This window comes from Symphalangus syndactylus, chromosome 2 (assembly GCF_028878055.3).
Source record: "Symphalangus syndactylus isolate Jambi chromosome 2, NHGRI_mSymSyn1-v2.1_pri, whole genome shotgun sequence".
NCBI lineage: Eukaryota > Metazoa > Chordata > Mammalia > Primates > Hylobatidae > Symphalangus > Symphalangus syndactylus.
The window spans coordinates 130,272,710-130,293,799 of record NC_072424.2 but is presented as its reverse complement, the minus strand read 5'-3'; the positions used below and the strand labels follow the sequence as shown (position 1 = coordinate 130,293,799).

Here is a 21,090-nt window from a genome sequence, read left to right as displayed (position 1 = left end):
AGTTGCTAAATTGGGCCTCATTTTTGCATTTGTCATGTGTCATGATCTTGTCCTGAAATGGCAAAACTCTGAGAAAATATCTAAAAATGGGCAAAGAAATACAGAAATTGAATATCTGAGCCAGAACCCTTTTTTTTTACTCATTTCTACAGAGGGATATTACCTTATAATATTACCCAGAGCTAGGTGTTTATGTAGCCTCAGCCGACTCCAATTCCTGAGGTCTGTAGGACCAACTGCTTTTGAAATAGAACAAGCAATGAGAGCCTCAAGGATGAAGGACCCAGAGATTTTTTAGAACTCGTTTGTGGTTGTTGCTTTTAATGTTACGCAATCAGGCCTTTAGGAACCAATTACGATTTAGGTTGTAAGAAAGAAGGAGAATTTGAACGAATTCTACCCAGTAATAATCACCCACACCAAAAACTGGTCTTAAATCAGAGCCTATCACAGCTGTGCAGCACCCAAATTGTAGTGTGGCTTCCCCAGCCACACCTCTTCTCTACCCTGATGCTGCTGTCATCTCATCCATTTTACGATGCCTTTGCAATTGGTCTGAGTTCTCATAACTCTTCTCAAGCAGAAAAGCTGAAGATAGAACATTGTTAATAAAGTTGTTACTTGTTAAATACATTTAAACTGTTGTCTTAAATATAATGACATATAAAGTCATGTGTAGCTTAATGATGGAGTTATATTCTGAGAAATTTGTCTTCTAGGTGAATTCATTGTTGTGGGAACACTGTGGAGTGTACTTGTGCAAACCTAGAGGGTATAGACTATTACACATCTAGGCTGCATGATGTAGCCTATTACTCCTAGGCTACAAACTTGTACAGCATGTGACTGTACTGACTATTGTAAGCAACTGTAGCACACAGTAAGTATTTTGTGTATCTGAACATGTCTAAATAGAGAAAAGGCAATCGGTTGCCCTACAATGGCAGGACATCACTAGACAACTGGAATTTTTCAGTTGTGTTTATAATCTTATGGCACTACTGTCATATATGAGGTTCGTCATTGGCCGAAAAATCATTATGCAGTGCATGACTGTACTTAAGAACTTTATAGACCTAGTCATGAAGGTTCATTTTGTTCCCTGTCAACAGCATTAAAAAGAAATGTTGGCTGGGCGCGGTGGCTCACGCCTGTAATCCCAGCACTTTGGGAGGCGGAGGTGGGTGGATCACAAGGTCAGGAGATGGAGACCATCCTGGCTAACATGGTGAAACCCCGTCTCTACTAAAAAATACAAAAAATTAGCTGGACGTGGTGGCGGACGCCTGTAGTCCCAGCTACTTGGGAGGCTGAGGCAGGAGAATGGGGTGAACCCGGGAGGCGGAGCTTGCAGTGAGCCGAGATCACACCACTGCACTCCAGCCTGGGCGACAGAGCAAGACTCTGTCTCAAAAAAAAAAAAAAAAAAAAGAAATGTTATTGTTCGTTAAACTTTTTACACAAATTGATAGACATTCGTTGCATGTTTCTGTTACTTCCACAAATTGAACATTTTATGTTGTTGGTATCAGATTTAACTACCAAATCTTGGGAGTAAGGTTTTCAAGATTTACATAAAAAATGAGGGTTTGCTGAATAATTAAATTAAACAGTTTTTTTCTTTTAGGAAAATAATAAGTAAAATCAGAAAAATATTTACTTAGAATTCAGCTGACTACATTTGATAATACAAAAAGTGAATTGTAGGACCTAGTAAAATCTGTTTTTGCAATCATAGTAAAAAGGAAACACGTAAAGAATTTAACATTTAAATATATGCTGTGCTACAAAAAAGATAATTTGAGGATTCTATAAAAGGCCATTTAGCTGAAGTCTAACTATAAACTCAGAGATTTACCATCAGATGAAATTGTTACAATACTATTATTATTTCATTAAAGGTTATAATAGTGAAAATATAACAATTTATATTAAGTAATATGTCATCAGATTATATATTTAATTTTATGACAGTATACATTAACATATTATACCAACTTATATTAACATTTTTAAACAGTGGTATTGTGTGATGTTTATAAAAGAATGTATAATCTCAAGTTGAGTGTAAACAATTTACATATAATTTAACTGTGTCTATTTTAGATTTTGAATTGGATTTTATGCATTATAAACTTCCAAATTCCATCAAACCTACCTTGATTAGTTAAGATCATTTTGCCGCTACCTAACTTTATTTATACAACCTAAAGATTCTCACGTCAAAAAATTTGAACTATAAATTTATAATTTTCATGAGATTAATATTTGATAGATGAATGTGGTAACTTTTATGCTACCCTTGAGTGACAGTATAATGGCATAGTATACTACTAGATTTCTGTAGTCTACAACATGGCTCTGCTGCTGGATGACCTTGGTAATTCAGTGTCTTGACAGTTTTGTATGTAAAATGGGCATTATAATAGTTCCTGCTCATAGATCTGTGACAAGAATTAATGCATTAATACATATATAATATTATATGTAATATATAATGATAAACTATAATTAAAATATAAAGTAATTGATTTATCTAAATGTCAGTGCCTGGTATATAGGAAGTGCTGCTTATTTTTATACTGATTTTTTTTTTATACACTTGAAAATTAAAGAGCATGTTAAAATATATTAGAGGTAATGGATTCTGTCAATTTTGCAGATAGATTCAAAATTTCTCCAAATTAAAAGGCTTTGTATTTATTTTCTTCACTCATTCATTCTTATTGGTCATACTTGTAGGCATTGGGAACCGAGTTGCTGTCCTCCTGGGCTTTACATTCTAGTAGACAAGCAAATAGTCTGGGCTGAAGCACAGATAAGGTCAGAGACAGAGGTTTGAGTATCATCCCTCAAAGGGAGAGGGATTGAAATTATTTCTTGTTTATGTCCCCCACAACATAGTGTTTACTAGTTTGTGAACAGCTGATACTCAGTATATGCTGGTGGGGTGGATAAAATTCACTTCTTCTTTTGAAGGTATTAAACTACTTCTCTGTGGCTTTCCTCTTTTTTTTTTTTTAACTTTTAGGTGCAGGGGTTACATGTGTAGGTTTGTTACATGAGTAAATTGTGTGTCGCTGTTTTGTGTATGAATGATCTTGTCACCTGGTTAGTCAGCATATTACCCAATAGGTAGTTTTTCAACCCACACCCCCCTCCCAGGATACAAAATCAATGTACAAAATTTGGTGGCATTTCTATACACCAACAACTTGTAATGTGAGAGCCAAATCAAGGATGCAACCCCATTTACAATAGTCACACACTCAATAAAATACTTTGGAATACATCTAACTAAAGAGGTGAAAGATCTCTACCAGAAGAACCATAAAACACTGCTGAAAGAGATCATAGATGACACAAACAAATGGAAAAGCATCCCATGCTTATGGATGAGAAGAATCAATATTGTTAAAATAGCCATACTGCCCAAAGCGATCTACAGACTCAACGCTGTTCCTGTCAAACTACCAACATCATTTTTATCTCTTTATACCTCTAATTAAAGCCTACCCAAACCCTACCTCTTTTCCTTTCTATATTAGTTCCTCCTGTTACTTAACAAAGTACCACAAACCTTGAAGTTTAAAGCAAAAATCATTTATTATCTCCAAATGTTTGCATGTCAGGAGTCCATGCAAAGCTTAGCTGCATTATCTGTTCAGGGTCTCACAAGGCTATAACTAAGGCATCAGCTGGATTTCATTCTTATCTGAAGGCTAAACTGTGGAAGAATCCACTTTTGGGCTCTGTCACGTTAGCAGAATTCATTCCCTGTGACTGTTTGACAAAGGCCTGGTGTCTTACTGGCTGTTCACTGAGATTGCACTTCACTCCTGAAGGAAGCCTCTAGTTCCTTACCATTGACCCTCTCCAAAGGAACTTCACAACCTGGCTGGTTGCTTCTTCTAGGCCAGCAGGAGAATCTCTCACTCCAGTCAGCTAAGCTGGAGTATCATACAGTAACATGATCACAAGTGTGACGTCTCATCACCTTTGTCATATCCTATTGGCTAGACACAAGTCACAGGTTCTACCCACATTCTGCTGATACAAAAATAGGGATTCCATGTGGTGGGAATTTTTGGAGGTCACTCCAGGGTGTAGTCACCACATTCCCATCTGGGTGAAGTTCTTTTAGTGCTTCATGTATACGGCTCTCTCTTATTGCATTACTGTGTAACCCTCTACTATTCATAGCCCTTGCTATGAATATAGCAATGGAATGCTATATTCCATTATAAAATACCTAGAGGTGGAAATAGTCCATCTCCACCTCGAGATATTTTATAGCAGGGACCTTGCCCTATTCAGCCCTCTGTATTCTTTTGCACTTGGCATAAAATTCAGCACTTAGTGGTCTTGGTGAATTTTTATTTTTAACAGCTTTTTTGAAGTATAAGTCATCAGTGAATTTTAAGTAAGTGGATGAAGATAAACATAGGGCTAACATATGGCAAATTTTAAAGCATTTGCAGATAATTTTTTAAAGGAATAGTCTATATGATTGTATAGATCGATTTTTTTTTGACTTTTCCCTTCAAGACAATAATTGGTAAAATGAATGAGAAAACGATTTCACGATTCCTTCCAGATTTGTGTAAATAGGACTTTTTCTCATTATACAACTTCATGAAATATTACATTATTTAACCAGATTTCTTTTTCTTTCTAGATGAGCAAGAGATAGTACAAAAACGAACTTTCACGAAATGGATCAACTCTCATCTGGCCAAGGTAAAGGAAACTACCCAGCATTACAGATTTACTTAGGTTGAGCCAGTAAATCATTAAATGTCCAGTATAACAAAATGCTTCTGTCCCTGTTGTCACTATTACGAATCAATGATAGTGTAATCTTATTGGTTGGTCTAGCTGTTGCCTACGAGTGGAATTTGCTAACATTGCTTCTGGGAAGAAATGAACTTATAGCTAAAGTCAAGAGCAGTTACTTCATGTCAATTCTGTGAATCTTGAGAAACTATTTCATCCAATTATTTTTTCTAATACTAATGTGTGTGTCATATCAAAATGAGAATTTGTGCTGGATTTTCGTTTGTGTGTGTTTGTTCCTATCTGGAACACGAAGAAGCTGTAAGTGATCTGTGCTAAGCAAAAGATTTTATCTAAAGAGATTATGATAGTATCTGTGCTCTCATCTCTGGTGCTTTGATTTAAAAAAGTAACCATGGTAATAGGACATGAAAAGGCTAAAATCATTCTAGTATTATCCCCTCTGTCATTCAATGATATTAGGTGACTATATGTCTATATATTATAATGTCTTTCAATATAAATACTAATATAAAATAAATCTTAATCTTGATACAGTATAATAAAATTAATCTCTTGTACTGCTGATGAAAAAATAAGCAAACCAAGAGATATCATATTCGTAAAAATAAATTCAGATGATGGGACAATTATGTCTGAATTCAGTTAGAGGATTTGCTGATAATTTTTAAAGGAGTAGTCTATATGATTATATAGTTGAATTTGTGTTGGCTCTCCCTTCAAGACAATAATTGGTTAAATGAATTAGATGACAAAACAATTTTATCTTCAAATTTCTTATTCTCACTTTTGCTGAGAGTGGTGCCTGTAGTATGTAAAGCACAACCCTATAGGCAGGTTTTGATCAGGGGCTTCCCCAAAGCCATTTTGATAGCGCAGAAGCAAACAAAGCATGACAGTTGATTTTAGTCCCATTCTACAGATTCACTGCTTACTTTGTGTCTGTGCTAGCCTTTGAAGACAGGAAAAAATTAGTAAAACACTTTCCCAGGCCCCGAGAAGCTCGCAATCCAGCCATGAAAGAAGCCTGGAGCGACCTGTCTAGATACAGGATAAACCAGGGTCATCTTTCCTATGCTCTCTTCCCCACAGCCACTTGAGGAGAAGGGAATTTGGCCCAGTAGTTGCCCCACAATCTGCTCTGTAAAAAGGCAGTGGATACATAGGATTGATGACTTTGGGGCTTATTTTTTAAAGCCTCAGTTGGTCCCACCTGGCCGCTATTTGTATTATGGAATTGTCGTCGATTGGGGAAAGGTTTTTTTTTTTTTCAAAATGAAAAGAGTTATTATTTTTTCATAGTGTAAAGAGATTAAATAATTGAAAATAATATTAATAATGAAACTTTTAGAATGTGTAAAGAAAGTAAAAGTAATCTTAAATCACATAATCCAGATACAGTCATCATTAAGACAGTGGTCAACACTTTTCTACGCACAGTTTCATATAAGTGGTTTTATAGGATATTGTTCTGGAGCCTCTATTTCACCCAACACATCAATCCATGACAATAGATAGAACTATGTAATTATTGTAATGGTTAAATAAACTTGTCATGTTTATCTGTGATGAGTTAGCCGTTGCCTGTTGAGGGTTATTTAGGTGGTTTTCATTGTTTCATATTATATAAAATACTACAGTGAAAGTCCTGGGCATTCATTGTTTGAACACTTGTATGATATTTTCTTCTTAGGATAAATTTCTAGAAGTGGGTAGTCAACAGCTATGCACAATTATGATTTTAATATATTCTAAGATGTTCTAAGAATCCCCATTTCCTTGCACTATTAAAACACCCTTCAAAGTTTTTAACAGTTAAGAGGCTGGAACTCAACCCTGGAATAATGGCAGTGATGAGTTGTCTCCCCTTTCATATTTGATGTTTCCTTGCATGGTAATCCAGGTATACATAGCTCTGTGCTTTGGAATGTTTTCAGATAAACTGACAATCAAACCATTTATGAGTTAAATTTACCATTTCCAAATATAGCTTTAATAATAGGTAGTGGCAGGTTTAAGAGCTAGGGTGTTTAGTTGAGAAGAAAGGAAGTTGATCCTTCTCTCCTAAAGTTCTTCAATCTTGGGAGCATTGGAAGCTGTTCAGAAGATGCTTAGGCAATCAGGCAGGAGAAAGAAATAAAGGGTATTCAATTAGGAAAAGAGGAAGTCAAATTGTTCCTGTTTGCAGATGACATGATTGTATATCTAGGGATTCTTTTTAATAGGAATTTTTATTTTTGTGCCTGACTGCTTTGCTCAGTTGCAAATTAATATACTTTTGACTTTTAATTAAATAAAAAGTCTTCACTGATGACATTTTATTCTAGTGTAACAATTCTTTATAAATATTATGACAGCAATATGAAGACATAGTATGCAAATAAGATTGCAATCTGTTTTTTAAAATATGCTTTTATTTTTTCTTTTTTACATTTGTTAATTATTATAAGTAAAAATATGCTTTTCTTAAAACAAAAATCTTATTATAAGTAAGAAAAAACCTAAGGGTTTTCTGTGTTTGTGTTTTTATTCTATTTTTACTACACAAATGTTAGATCATTAAAATTTGTGGGTATAATTATCTGTTCTTTTTTGATGTTTATTATCAAATTGAAGTCTAAATGCTTCTCCAATTATGTAAAACATTGCAAATCACAAATTGTTGATATACCATTAACAATTGGCAGGTTGTTTTTATTTCATATACCTGATAATTTCTTTCAGGGATGGGGCTACATTGTTAGACATTGAACCTATAATTTTCTCACTTTTCAAGAAGAAACCAGTATCTTTCTATTCTGTTAGCTCTGTTAATGAAAGAAGGTGGAGTATTTTATTAAATTAGCCCAATATTGATTTTTAATGATGGTTTTTCAAAGTCAGGTTTCTGACTCACATCTAGCTTATCAGCACTTACTGAGAAAACATGTTCCTAAATTCTTACCACATGCCAATTACAGTGCCTTAGCAACTTTATCTCTTATTTATTTAATCCTCACACAAGAAAATGCATTATTTTTATTATTTTGTAGATTATGAACCAGAAGCTTAGAGTTAATTAATAAGCTCATAGTCACATATCAAGTAAAGGACGAAAACAGATTTCAATCCTATGACTCCTAAGCATGGGCACTGTCAGTCAGCCCGGACTGCTTTAATGAAATATCATAGACCAGATGGCTTAAACAACAAACATTTGTTTCTCACACTTCTGGAGGCTGGAAGTCCAGGATCAAGTTGCCAGCAGATTCAGTTCTTCGTGAGGGCTGTCTTCCTGGGTTGCAGATGGATGGCTGCCTTCTCTCTGTGTCTACTTCTTCCTATAAGGACACTGATAAATCTTATTGTGGGGAGCCCAACCTCATGACCTCATCTAAACCTAATTACCTCCCAAAGACCCCACCTCCAAAGGCCATTGCACTGAGGGTTAAAGTTTCAACATATAAATTTTGTGGGGAAAACAAACATTCAGTCCTTAGCAGGGACTAATCATTGTGTTATCCTCCCATGCTTCATTTGTTTATTTAGTTATTCATTCAGTAAGTACTTATTAAATGCCTGTTATGTGCTAGGGATTGTGGATACAGTGATGAACAAAGGCAGATACAGGCTGTGCCATCATGGTACTGATCATCTAGCAGAGGAGACAATCACAATGAAGTGTGTGTGATGAGTTTATGACAGGACATGCAGGGTGACAAGTGAACACATGATAAGCACAGCCAGCCATACAGGTAATCCGAAGAAGGGCATCAAGAGAGTTTCAGAGGAGGAAACGTTTAAGCTGGGCCTGAGAAAGGTCCTGGGGTTGGGTAGGTAAAGGAACGAGTGCTTTCAAAAGTGGAGGGGTAGAAAGCATGGTACAGGAAAGGGAAGGAAAGCAGTTCAGAATACCTGAAAGTGTAGATTCCAGGTGTAATAGTCCATCCTCTTGCTACTATAAGGATATACCTGAGACTGGGTGATTTATAAAGGAAAAAGGTCTAATTGACTCACAGTTCCACAGGGCCGAGGAGGCCTCAGGAAATTTACAATCATGGCAGAAGTGGAAGCAAACATGTCCTTCTTCACATGGTGGCAGGAAGGAGAAGTGCCGAGCAAAAGGGGAAAAGCCCCTTATAAAACCGTCAGATCTCATGAGAACTCACTCACTACCGCAAGAACAGCATGAGGGAACCTCCCTCATGATTCAGTTACCTCCCACCGGGTCCCTCCCGTGAGGATTATGGGAACTACAATTCAAGATGAGATTTGGGTGGGGACACAGCCAAACCATATCACCAAGAACAGGGTGGCAACAGAGAAAACTGAGAATTGGTCAAAGGCCAGTCATTAAAATAGTTTGGACATTGCGTTATGGGCGGTGGAGGACAAGAAAGAATCTTAGGCAGGAGAATAAAATGATCATTCTGACCCTGAACATCTCTCTCTCTCTCCTGAATTAGAGCAGGAACAAGAAAGATTGAAGATGGAGAGAACTTGCAGTAAGTCAGATGAGAGGTGAGGGCAGCTTGAACTAAAGTAGTGGTGGAGAAATGGAGAAAAGTGGATAGACTGAAAAGATGTTTAGGAGTGGACTTGATAGAACTGAGTAATTAATTGGAATCTTGGAGGGGAAGGAATCAAGAATGACTTCTAGATTTCTGACTTGAGCAAATGATTAAGATTATTCACAGATATAAGGAATACAAGAGGCTTGGGGGAAAAGCTAGGAAATTCAGTTTGGAAGGAGAAATTAGTTGGTAAAGGTGAACCCATTCAGTTTGGCAGTTTGGAAGTCATTGGCCACCATTGGGAGCGGCTATGTTATAGTAGAAACTAGACTCTAGCGAGCTGATGAGTAAATGAGAGGTAAGGATGTTAGTACACTTAATATATATTACATGTTCATGAGATAGAGTATTAGCTGGTGCAGAACATTGGATTTGGTAAAAGCTGTTTTAATAAAGGGTGGTCGTGAGCCTGCATCTGTATAGAAGGGAATGATCAAGAGCTTGTAGAGAGGGAGAGGCTGAAAAAGAAGGCAATGAATGGGATTCTGAAGGAACAAGGCTCCTGAGGAGGCAGAATGAGAGAAGAAATCAAGAGCAGAGGTGGAGGGTGTAAGTTTGTTCCAGAGCAGAGGTATCTCCCCTTCTCTGAGACTAGCAGTGGGAATAGGAAAGTGGGTGTGGCTGTCCCTAACTTTGGGATAGGCAGAAAGATGAAGACAGAGGTGGCATGGACTTGAATTTGAAGGAATTCTCACCTAATGACCACAGATGTCTTAGGCCTAACAGCATAGGCCTTGCATTTTAGGCAAAGAAGTTATGTTACGATGAATATATTTAAAATTTGATGGTTAAAAATGGTTCTTTCACATTTTAAAATTTATCTTAAAAAAATTCCTACATTTTATATAAGATTCATAGAATGTTGTAGTTATTTAGTACTTCAGCCACTCAAAGGGAACAATCTTTAAAAACCCTTTGTAAAAAGTTAGATTTTTTTAATTAGACATATATTAAGAAATCTTAATATTTATATTATTTTCTATTATCAAATGCTTGCAGTTTCATATCTTCTCTTTTTATCAAATAGAATGGAATATTATATTTTTATTTAAACACCCTTGATTCAACCTTTCTGATATCTGACTGTGAGATAAATAGATTGCTTGTCACTAAGCCCTTTGAGGAAAAATAGGTCTCAAATAGCCATGTTTCAGTGTTTCTATAACTGGAGCTTCTTTTCAATATAGAATGAGCAGTCCTTTATCCTTCTGTCAGCCTTAAATTTATGAAGTCATCAACAAAAGGCACTGAACATTTTAAATACTGTCTTTGGGATGAATTCGGGCATGATATGAGCATCTTCTCACTTTTCAGGAAAACTGCAGAAAAAAACATTTATAAAACATTATTTAGATTCCCTATTAATTGCTGGGATTGCCATAACAAAGTACCACATACTGGGTGGCTTAAAATGAGAAATTTGTTATCTCAGAGTTCTGGAGGCTCGAAGGCCAGGTTCCTTCTAAGTCTCTGGGTAACTGCATTATTTCAGTCTCTGCCTCTGTGCATGTCTGTGTCCAAATTTCCCCACTGTATGAGGACACTAGTCATATTGGATTAGGATCCATGCTAATAATGACCTCATTTTAACTTGATTACCTCTCTAAAGACTCTATTTCCAAATAAGGCCACATTCTTCAGCATTTTGGGGGGTTAAGATTTCAGCATATCTCTGGTGAGTAGGCACAATTCAACCTATAACAGATTCCATTAAGAGCACATTTTGTTTTAATACCAAGTTAGATGCATACAGGCTTTTAAAAGGAACATTTTGGATTTTCCATGTTTTTTCTAAAAACAAATCCATGCTAATCATGAATTTCAATGACATCTTTATAGTCATAAAATATCACTTTAGTGGTGGCTTTCATCTTCTTTAGTTGTCTTTCCACCAGCAGTGCTGAAAGATAACATGGAAACATGTTCCAAATAGAATTTTACTCCCATGTGTTTCCTTGTACGTATTTTGGTGAGACTATTAATGAGCTCAGACAGGAAGATAAAGAGGCAAAGAGGAAAAGGTAAATGCAATAATTCACCCTCCCAAATAATTTTTTAGTTGTTTTTCTCAGGCTACAATAAGTAGGTGAGATGATGGATATGTTAATTAGCTTGATTTAATCATTTCGCAATGTATGCACATACCAAGAGATCATCTTATATAACAAATATATACAATTTTTATTTGTCAATTAAATCTTAATAAAGCCAGGGAAAAAATCAACCCACTTTAATTTGTTAACCCTGAACATTCTAATAATTAGTTATTTCCAAATATGTAATTAAAACATTACAAAGGAAAATCCCCATTTCAAAATGAGTAGCATTTATTAATTTATTTATAGAATATATTAGTTTATGGAAAACAAAGATCTAGATCTCACAAAGTTTATGCAGATTAATAAACATTTTGCTAATATTAATATTTGTTGAAGTTCCTTCTTTAGAAATATATTATTTTATTTATTTATTCATTCATTCATTCATTTATTTTTTTGAGACAGAGTCTTGCTCTGTCGCCCAGGCTGGAGTGCAATGGCATGGCTTGGATCACTACAACCTCCTCCTCCTGAGTTCAAGTGATTCTCCTGCCTCAGCCTCCTGAGTAGCTGGGATTACAGGTGCCCACCACCATGCCCAGCTAGTTTTTGTATTTTTAGTAGAGATAAGGTTTTACCATGTTGGCCAGGCTGGTCCCGAACTCCTGACCTCAAATAGTTCACCCACCTCAGCCTCCCAAAATGCTGGGATTACAGGTGTAAGCCACCGTGCCCAACCAGAAATATATTTTATTTATCATACATTTATTCAATAAATATTTTAAAATGCTGTTTAATAAGCTAGGGAATATTCTAGGTGCTGAAAATGTAGCAGTAACCAAAACAGAAAAAAAAAACCGTCTCATTATGAAGCTTATATTCTAATGGGGGAGACGAACAGTAAAGAAGGTCAAGAAGCTCTTCTGCCGAACATAGACTGAAGAGAAGCAAGGGCAGAAGGAGGGAGATAAGTTAGAGGTTATCGAAGCCATCTGGCCAAAGTACTGGTGACTTGGACCACTAGCAGCAAAGGTGATGAGAGGCGGTTGGATACTGGAAGAATTTTGAAAAAGAAGCCAACAAGATTTGTTGATGAATCAGATATTGAATGTGAGCAAAAGAGAGGAGTCAAGGGTAACCCCAACTTGTACCAAATAAGTAAATTGGAGAATCTGCTTCTTTTATATTATATAGTAAAACAAACTTCATTACATCTGAAAATTGTTAAGAGCTGAGTTTTCCAAGCAGACTTAAAAGCTGAGCTGGAGGGCAGTTATTGCCTTTGGAATATTTATTCGGAATTGAATTAAATAATCGAGGAAGTGGAAAGGATTATGCTATCTGTCACATGAAACAAAAAAGAATGGGAACGACCTTCCCACCTTCGCCAAGCAGAAGTGGAAAATGATCACAACAGTGCTGTTATAAAGGGAGTGAAAGAGAAGCAGATTACACATACAATTTTTAAATTACTACACCTTGTTTCTGAAGATATTGGAAACATTCAATTAGATTTTCTGAATAAAATGACAAAACCTGTTGGACATTAATTTTATTTGACTACTGTCAGTGGTTATAATCATGATTTACTTGATCTGCTCCAAGGATACATTTGCATTTTGATACATATACTGTGGAGGGTTCTTTGCCAACCTTTGGGGAGGTCACTTGCTCCATATCTGCTGGTTAACCTCTCTTCCTTCCCACTTCTCTATATTACTGTTGTTTAATTTGCTGCTCCCACCCAGAAGATAATCATCAGAGCATGCAAAAACTCCAGACTGATCCTGGGATGGGAATTTTTCTCCATATACAATCTCTTAGCTTGTGAAATAATTCCTACCTGAAACTTATATAAACCAGAAGTAGTGGTTTATCTGGTTCTAGAAGTTATGAGTCGTTCTGTGCACAGAGGTTTCAAGGGTGCACAGAATGCACACAGAGAGTCAACCCTTGCCTTGAGACCTCCCTACATGCTCTGCAGAAGAAAATTTTGTGATTATCTCAGGTCATGACTCTTCATCCTGTTCAGCAACCCTGACTGTGCTCAATAGTGTATGTGCTTCAACTGAAGTAAATACTTAACTGTGGCATGCGCTATTCTTCTAAGCATTTTCTGGTTCAGTTTTATTGGTATCACTAGGTACCTAGCAATCACAAATATTAAGCCATAGGATATGTGTTTAGTATTTTAAAGTAAAACGTTGTAGCTTTTTTTGATGATAAAATGTTTCGAGAGCTCTTTTCTCAAAAGGAAAAACCATTTACTAGAAGACTAAAAGTGATTATGGATGATGGCAAATGAGGACCTAGATGGTCCTGGTGTGAGACAGGTGATTTTATCATTTTCTTTGTGAAATACTAAATTATTAATACTGAAAATCTACTTTATAGCTGCATGATATTGGTCAATAGGGATTCTAAGATTGTAGAAGATTTGTAGAAATTTGTACCTCATACCGTGATGATATGCTAATAATGTTTCAAAGTAGGTTTCTATTCTTTCACAAAGCAGCCACTATGGAAAACAATATGTCAGTTTTTCAAAAAATAAGATAAAAATAGAATTAACATGTAGTTCAGCAATTCCTCTTCTGGGTATATATCTACAAAAATTGAAAGCAGGGTCTTCAGGAGATATTAATACACTCATGCTCATAGTAGCATTAATCACAATAGCCAGAAAATGGAAACAATGCAGATGCCCATTGATAGATGAATGGATGCAAGATATGTGGTATATCCATACAATGGATTACAATTCAGCCTTTAAAAAGGATGGAATTCTGGCACCTGCTACAACATGGATGAACCTTGAGGACATTATAATAAGTGAAATAAGCCAGTCACAAAATGACAGATACTGTGTGATTCTACTTATAAGAGGTATTCAGAGTAGTCAAAATCATTGAAAAGAAAATAGAATGGTAGTTGCTAGGGGCCGAAGGGCAGAGGGAATGGCTAGTTGTTGTTTAATGGGTACAGAGTTTCAATTTTGCAAAATGAAAATGGTGGAGATCAGTTGCACAGCAATGTGGAAATATTTAACACTTCTGAACTGTATGCTTAAGAAGATTAACATGGCACATTTTATATTATGTGTATTTTAGCACATTTAAAAATTAAAAAGTTAAACTACATTCAAAAGGGACATGTCTCAATCCCCAGTAGATGCCTGAAGCCACAGATGGTACTGAACCTGATCACTGTCCACTAGAACACATTTCTGTTCGTGTCCTCTACCCACCAATGTAACGCCTTTTCCATCTTAACTCAGCACTTGTCATTTACTCTGGCCGTCACTTTTGTTGAGGTGTGATAGCCAATTTTCCTTTTTCACAGTTTCACAAATAAAAGATTTATTCTTACCATGGATCTTAGCAATCTCAGATTTTTTTTTTTCATTTTCTTATTGAGAACTTTCGTCTTTTCACTTAAAGGAAGCACTTTACAGCATCTTGTCGGCATATCCAAATTGCCAGCATCACTACGCTTGCACTTTGTGGTCATTATTAAGTAAAATAAGGATGACTCGAACACAGGCACTGTGATACCGAGGCGGTTGATCTGATAACCTAGACAACTATGAAGTGACAAGCAGGTGGGTCAGGTTGAGTAGACAGCGTGAATACCCTGGGCAAAGGGTTGATTCATGTCCCAGGCAGGGACAGCTTAAGATTTCATCACACGGCGGGGCGCGGTGGCTCACACCTGTAATCCCAGCACTTTGGGAGGCTGAGGTGGGCAGATCACGAGGTCAGGAGATCAAGACCATCTTGGCTAACATGGTGAAACCCCGTGTCTACTAAAAATACAAAAAAAAAAAATAGCCGGGTGTGGTGGTGGGTGCCTGTAGTCCCAGCTACTTGGGAGGCTGAGGCAGGAGAATGGTGTGAACCTGGGAGGCGGAGGTTGCAGTGAGCTGAGATTGTGCCACTGCACTGCAGACTGGGTAACAGAGTGAGACTCCGTCTCAAAAAGGAAGAAAAAAAAAAGATTTCATCACACTATGCAGAACAGTGTGCAATTTAAAACTTAGGAGTTGTTTCTTTCTGGAATTTTTTGTTTAATATTTTCAGACTACAGTTGACCCTAGGTAATTGAAACTGCACATAAAGGGGGACTGTTTTAGTAAAAAAATACCATTAGGTTCTTCTGAAGATATGCACTTCTGTTTTACAGAACAAATTTACTTTTGGTCACTTATGTGAGTGGGAGTGGGGAGACATTGATATTTAAATTGTTATGCTCAGAATAGTGTTTACACACTAAGAAATTAGACACATGTCAGTTGTGCCTCATTTTGTTGCAAGTAAATAAAATTAATTTTAGATGATTTAACCAAGAAGAAAGAGCCATTGAAAGGCTACTAGTTGTCTCAAAGTATGAGAAGGAAAAGCCAACTGGGCAAGACAGACTTAACTCAGCAGGCCTGCGGTGCTCAGATACTGTGTTCCAAAGACGGGCCTGTCTTTAAGAATAGACCTTGGCTGGCTTCTGGGAGATAATCTGAGCCCTTGGAATATTCTGCCCCAATAGTGTGGTTTTCTATGCCTGAGACCTTGAGCCACACTATGTTTATAGTAAACATCAGTTTTTGTTTGTCCTGGGGCCTTGGCCGTGCTGTACCACCTTGATCAGATCTTTTTATGTTAACACTGTGATTTGGGTTAACTTTTCTTTGCTGGGGTTGAGGGTGTGGGAGAGAGCTGGAGCTGAGTAGCTGAGGTCAGTCACATGGATATTGCTTGTTTATGTCATAGACCCCCCAATAAAACCCTGGACACTAAGACTTGGGGGGACTTCCCTGGTTGGGAACACTTCACATGGGTTGTCACATGTCATTGCTGGGAAAAATAAGTACATCCTCATGTGACTCCACTGGGAAGGGGGACCTCAGCAGCACAACTTGATGACACTAGTCCCTGGGTCACTACCATGGGACAATGTGACCCCAGACATCTTCTGGACCCAAGCAGAGAATATGATGGGCCCAGCTCAGGTCACTCACATAACAAGATAGGGTGTAGCACAAATGTGACCATTGGGGGACATCAAGACACAGGTGTGACTTGAGCTGGCTTGTGTCCATGCCAGTATATGTTAGATATGTTAGTACATATGATGCTTCTCTTATTACCTTTTTAGTCTTTCTTAAATCCACATTTAGAAGTTAATAAAGTTAGTGTTTCTAGTAGAGTAGCAGGCACTTCAGCTGATCAGTCAGTACTTTTTCAATTGATAATAATTACAAATTACATTTATGGGTTTGTGTATTATTCAGGAAAAATTAATGTTAATACCATCGTTTTTATACTAAGCTTCCTGTCTAACAAGGTGACTCAAAGTATAAAATCCTGGGCTCTAATCCCAGTCACTTGGTGTCTCTGAAATTTAGATTCCTTGCTTTTAAAGAGAGGGCGGTGTTCCCATAGGTAGTGTCTGTGAATATTAAACAAGATAGCAGGTAGGAGTCCACATAATAGCATTCAGCACATTTAGATGTTTAACAATATTTTATTCATTTTTTCTTCTCTTCCTATTTTATTATCTTTCTCCTTTTATCCTTATTAAATACCCACTAAATTTGAGTAATATCTAAGTCATAGAAATACTTACTAAATACTGGAATTTATATATTGTATGTAGCCTATAGAAGGACTATTTTGTCATAATTCCCTTATGCACGAACATTTTTTATTTCATATATAATGCTTAAATGTGAGAACTTCTTGAATTTTCATTTCATACTGTATTACTCCATTTTCACACTGCTGTAAAAAATACCCGAGACTGAGTAATTTATAAAGGAAGGAGGTTTAATTGACTCACAGTTCCACATGGCTGGGGAGGCCTCAGGAAACTTTTTTTTTCTTTTTTTTATTATTATTATACTTTAGGTTTTAGGGTACATGTGCACAATGTGCAGGTTTGTTACATATGTGTCCATGTGCCGTGTTGGTTTGCTGCACCCATTAACTCGTCATTTAGCATTAGGTATATCTCCTAATGCTGCCCCTCTCCCCTCCCCCCAAACCAAAACAGTCCCCGGAGTGTGATGTTCCCCTTCCTGTGTCCATGAGTTCTCATTGTTCAATTCCCACGTATGAGTGAGAACATGCGGTGTTTGGTTTTTTGTCCTTGTGATAGTTTACTGAGAATGATGTTTTCCAGTTTCATCCACGTCCCTACAAAGGACATGAACTCATCATTTTTTATGGCTGCATAGTATTCCATGGTGTATATGTGCCACATTTTCTTAATCCAGTCTATCGTTGTTGGACATTTGGGTTGGTTCCAAGTCTTTGCTATTGTGAATAGTGCTGCAATAAACATACGTGTGCATGTGTCTTTATAGCAGCATGATTTATAGTCCTTTGGGTATATACCTAGTAATGGGATGGCTGGGTCAAATGGAATTTCTAGTTCTAGATCCCTGAGGAATCGCCACACTGACTTCCACAATGGTTGAACTAGTTTACAGTTCCACCAACAGTGTAAAAGTGTTCCTATTTCTCCACATCCTCTCCAGCACCTGTTTCCTGACTTTTTAATGATCACCATTCTAACTGGTGTGAGATGGTATCTCATTGTGGTTTTGATTTGCATTTCTCTGATGGCCAGGGATGATGAGCATTTTTGCATGTGTTTTTTGGCTGCATAAATGTCTTCTTTTGCGAAGTGTCTGTTCATGTCCTTCGCCCACTTTTTGATGGGGTTGTTTGTTTTTTTCTTGTAAATTTGTTTGAGTTCATTGTAGATTCTGTATATTAGCCCTTTGTCAGATGAGTAGGTTGCAAAAATTTTCTCCCATTCTGTAGGTTGCCTGTTCACTCTGATGGTAGTTTCTCTTGCTGTGCAGAAGCTCTTTAGTTTAATTAGATCCCATTTGTCAATTTTGGCTTTTGTTGCCATTGCTTTTGGTGTTTTAGACATGAAGTCCTTGCCCACGCCTATGTCCTGAATGGTATTGCCTAGGCTTTCTTCTATGGTTTTTATGGTTTTAGGTCTAACATGTAAGTCTTTAATCTATCTTGAATTAATTTTGGTATAAGGTGTAAGGAAGGGATCCAGTTTCAGCTTTCTACATATGGCTAGCCAGTTTTCCCAGCACCATTGATTAAATAGGGAATCCTTTCCCCATTGCTTGTTTTTGTCAGGTTTGTCAAAGATCAGATAGTTGTAGATATGTGGCATTATTTCTGAGGGCTCTGTTCTGTTCCATTGATCTATGCACAATCATGGCAGAAGGCAAAGGGGAAGCAGGCATCTTCTTCACAAGGTGGCGGGAGGGAAGTGAAATGAGAGCGCAGGAAAAACCTGCCACTTTAAAAACCATCAGATCTCACAAGAATTCACTCACTATCACGAGAACATCATGGGGGGAGCCACCCTCATAATCCAATTAGCCTCCCAGGAGGTTCTTCCCTTGGCATGTGGGGATTATGGGAATTGCAATTCGAGATTGGATTTGGGTGGTGGGGACACAGAGCCAACCCATATCACATACCAAATAGTTATTTTTAATACAATTTTTTCATCAAATTATTCTCTTAATCTTTTCCACCTTCAGAATGTAATTGTTTCTCAGGGCATAAAATTGACATGCAGCACAGCAAACATAGCTATCCTCTCATGAATAAAAATATGAAACAGACAGTGGATAAGGGTAAAATAAATCCTGATACCTATAGACTGGTAAAGAGACACAAGTTATTCACACACACATACACAATGTTAGAGAATGAATTATTTTCCCAATGTATAGGAAATGGTCAGTAAAAGTTACATCAAAGATGACTATGCTTTCCTACATTTCATGAGGTTCAAGAAGAAACATTTACTCTCCTTTAAGTCCTAAGAGAAAGGGAATGAATCGCATTACATGTCATCAACGGGGCTCCTATGGCAAAAAAATAAAGAGGGAGGAGGAGAAATAGAGCAAAGCACTCTGTGAGGTCTGCTCCACTCATGAATTAACCAAAGCTATAGCCAGGAAAGGCCAACTTTCCAGCAACAGAGGCCTGTGCATTTTCCCTGAGTTGATAGACATTTTGAGACCAGGCAACCCTTCTGGAGCCAGAACTTCGAGTTTAAATCTAGTTTGAGGAAAGCTTCTAGAAGGAGTGGCACAGAAGAAAGTACTACTTTCTCTCCTTGTTCACTCCCATCGTCCTCTCCCATCACCAAGTCAGAAGGCCTATTGTTTGGACCACCTTGGATTCAGCATGAATATGTCTTGGTTCCATGGAAGAACGTGCTAAATAGGACTGGGAAGGCCAAAAGAGAATATAATTTCCCCAAATATTGTACAAAAAAGAGAGCTTACCACAATTTCCCATTAATAAATAAAGATCACGGTGGTCTTGAAAAGTGCTTGATAGATTTCTGTCTTTATTTTCCATTAAGTCAAGATCCAATAAATTATCTGCATCTCCAACTCTCCCTTTTGACCTTCAGTACTATGACCCAAGTCTTACCAAAGTCACCATATTGGTGGTATAAATATTTGTACATGTGACAGGAGAAATATTTTTGCTGAAAGATTTTCTATTAAAATATTGTTCCAAAAATTAAATGTGAGGTAGTCATCATAGTAAAGGTCCCCCTAACTGATTGTTTGGTATATATAAACAATACCTTATATAAACTGGATGGCAAAACTGGTCCAGTAATTACTAATTTTTTTTATTCTGGTGTAATAAAGTCTCTTTATTGGTTTCACACAATATTTACATTTATTCACTCATTCAGTCAGTCAGTCAGCCAGCAAGCCAGCAATAGATATGAAGTGCCTGCCACATGTTTGACAAAGTTTAGGAGAGGTCGCTTACCTGGACTTAAGAGTCATGTATAAGCAGAAAAAAATTTGTAAAGAACGAAGGACTCAGGATTGAGTGGTGAATGGCCACAGTTAGGAAGAAGAGAGGAGAAAGAAAAAGGCCTGTGAACTAGGCAGTCTGGTCACAGAGTTTTGGGTAGGAACAGATCGTGGAGAGAATGGTATTGGCAATGTCCCATGCAGAGGGGCCAGTAGGCTGCTGAGCCGTTCAGCTGTCGCTGCTGATTGAAAGGCCAATTCCAGGAGCCTTGTGGAGGGAACAGCTGGAGGGAAAAGGAAAGCACGTGCAGCATGAGTGGCAATAGAGGAGGGAAAGAAGAGAGGCAGAAGTGAGGTGAGAGGACATGTTCCTCAAAGTGGCAGACACCTGTGTATTTTTAAAATTGAAACAGATGAAGGCATTCATTTTATCATTTCTGGGTGTAAAATTTCTTGAAATCTTTATTTCATGAGAATTCCCTGCTTTCCCTACTTTTTGCATATTTATAACAATGCACGAAAAATTTTATTTGCATTTGCTCACTGAATGCATCAAACATTTATGAACTGTTCCTCATTGTTTTGCTTGATTTAAATAATTTGGGTACAAGTGGTTACTTTGAATGATAAATAGACTGCATTTTTAAAGACTGTATATGGTTAATACAATAATTTTGGTTCTTATTGCAACAAATAGTTTTCTTTGTAATGGCTTCTTTTATTGTGATGAATTCTATTTATATGCTTAGAATATAAAGTCACTGTTACATTTTTACTATATAAGTAAGAAGCAGCGTGAATAGTGGAACTTGAAAGAGAATGATCAAAAATGAAAACTCTGTTATGTTTGAACATGTATTTCACAGCATGAGAACAAAAT

At 37.1% G+C, this 21,090-nt stretch overlaps 1 protein-coding gene across 7 annotated transcripts in view; it reads left to right on the top strand.

Moving 5' to 3' along the window:
• Positions 1-21,090, top strand: part of SYNE1 (spectrin repeat containing nuclear envelope protein 1) — a 528,347-nt gene that overhangs the window by 85,036 nt on the left and 422,221 nt on the right. For all 7 annotated transcript variants that reach the window (XM_063632191.1, XM_063632173.1, XM_055267440.2 and 4 more), the window contains one exon: positions 4,679-4,740. In XM_063632191.1, the coding sequence (XP_063488261.1) occupies positions 4,679-4,740 (62 nt within the window). The remainder of the gene's footprint in view (positions 1-4,678; positions 4,741-21,090) is intronic.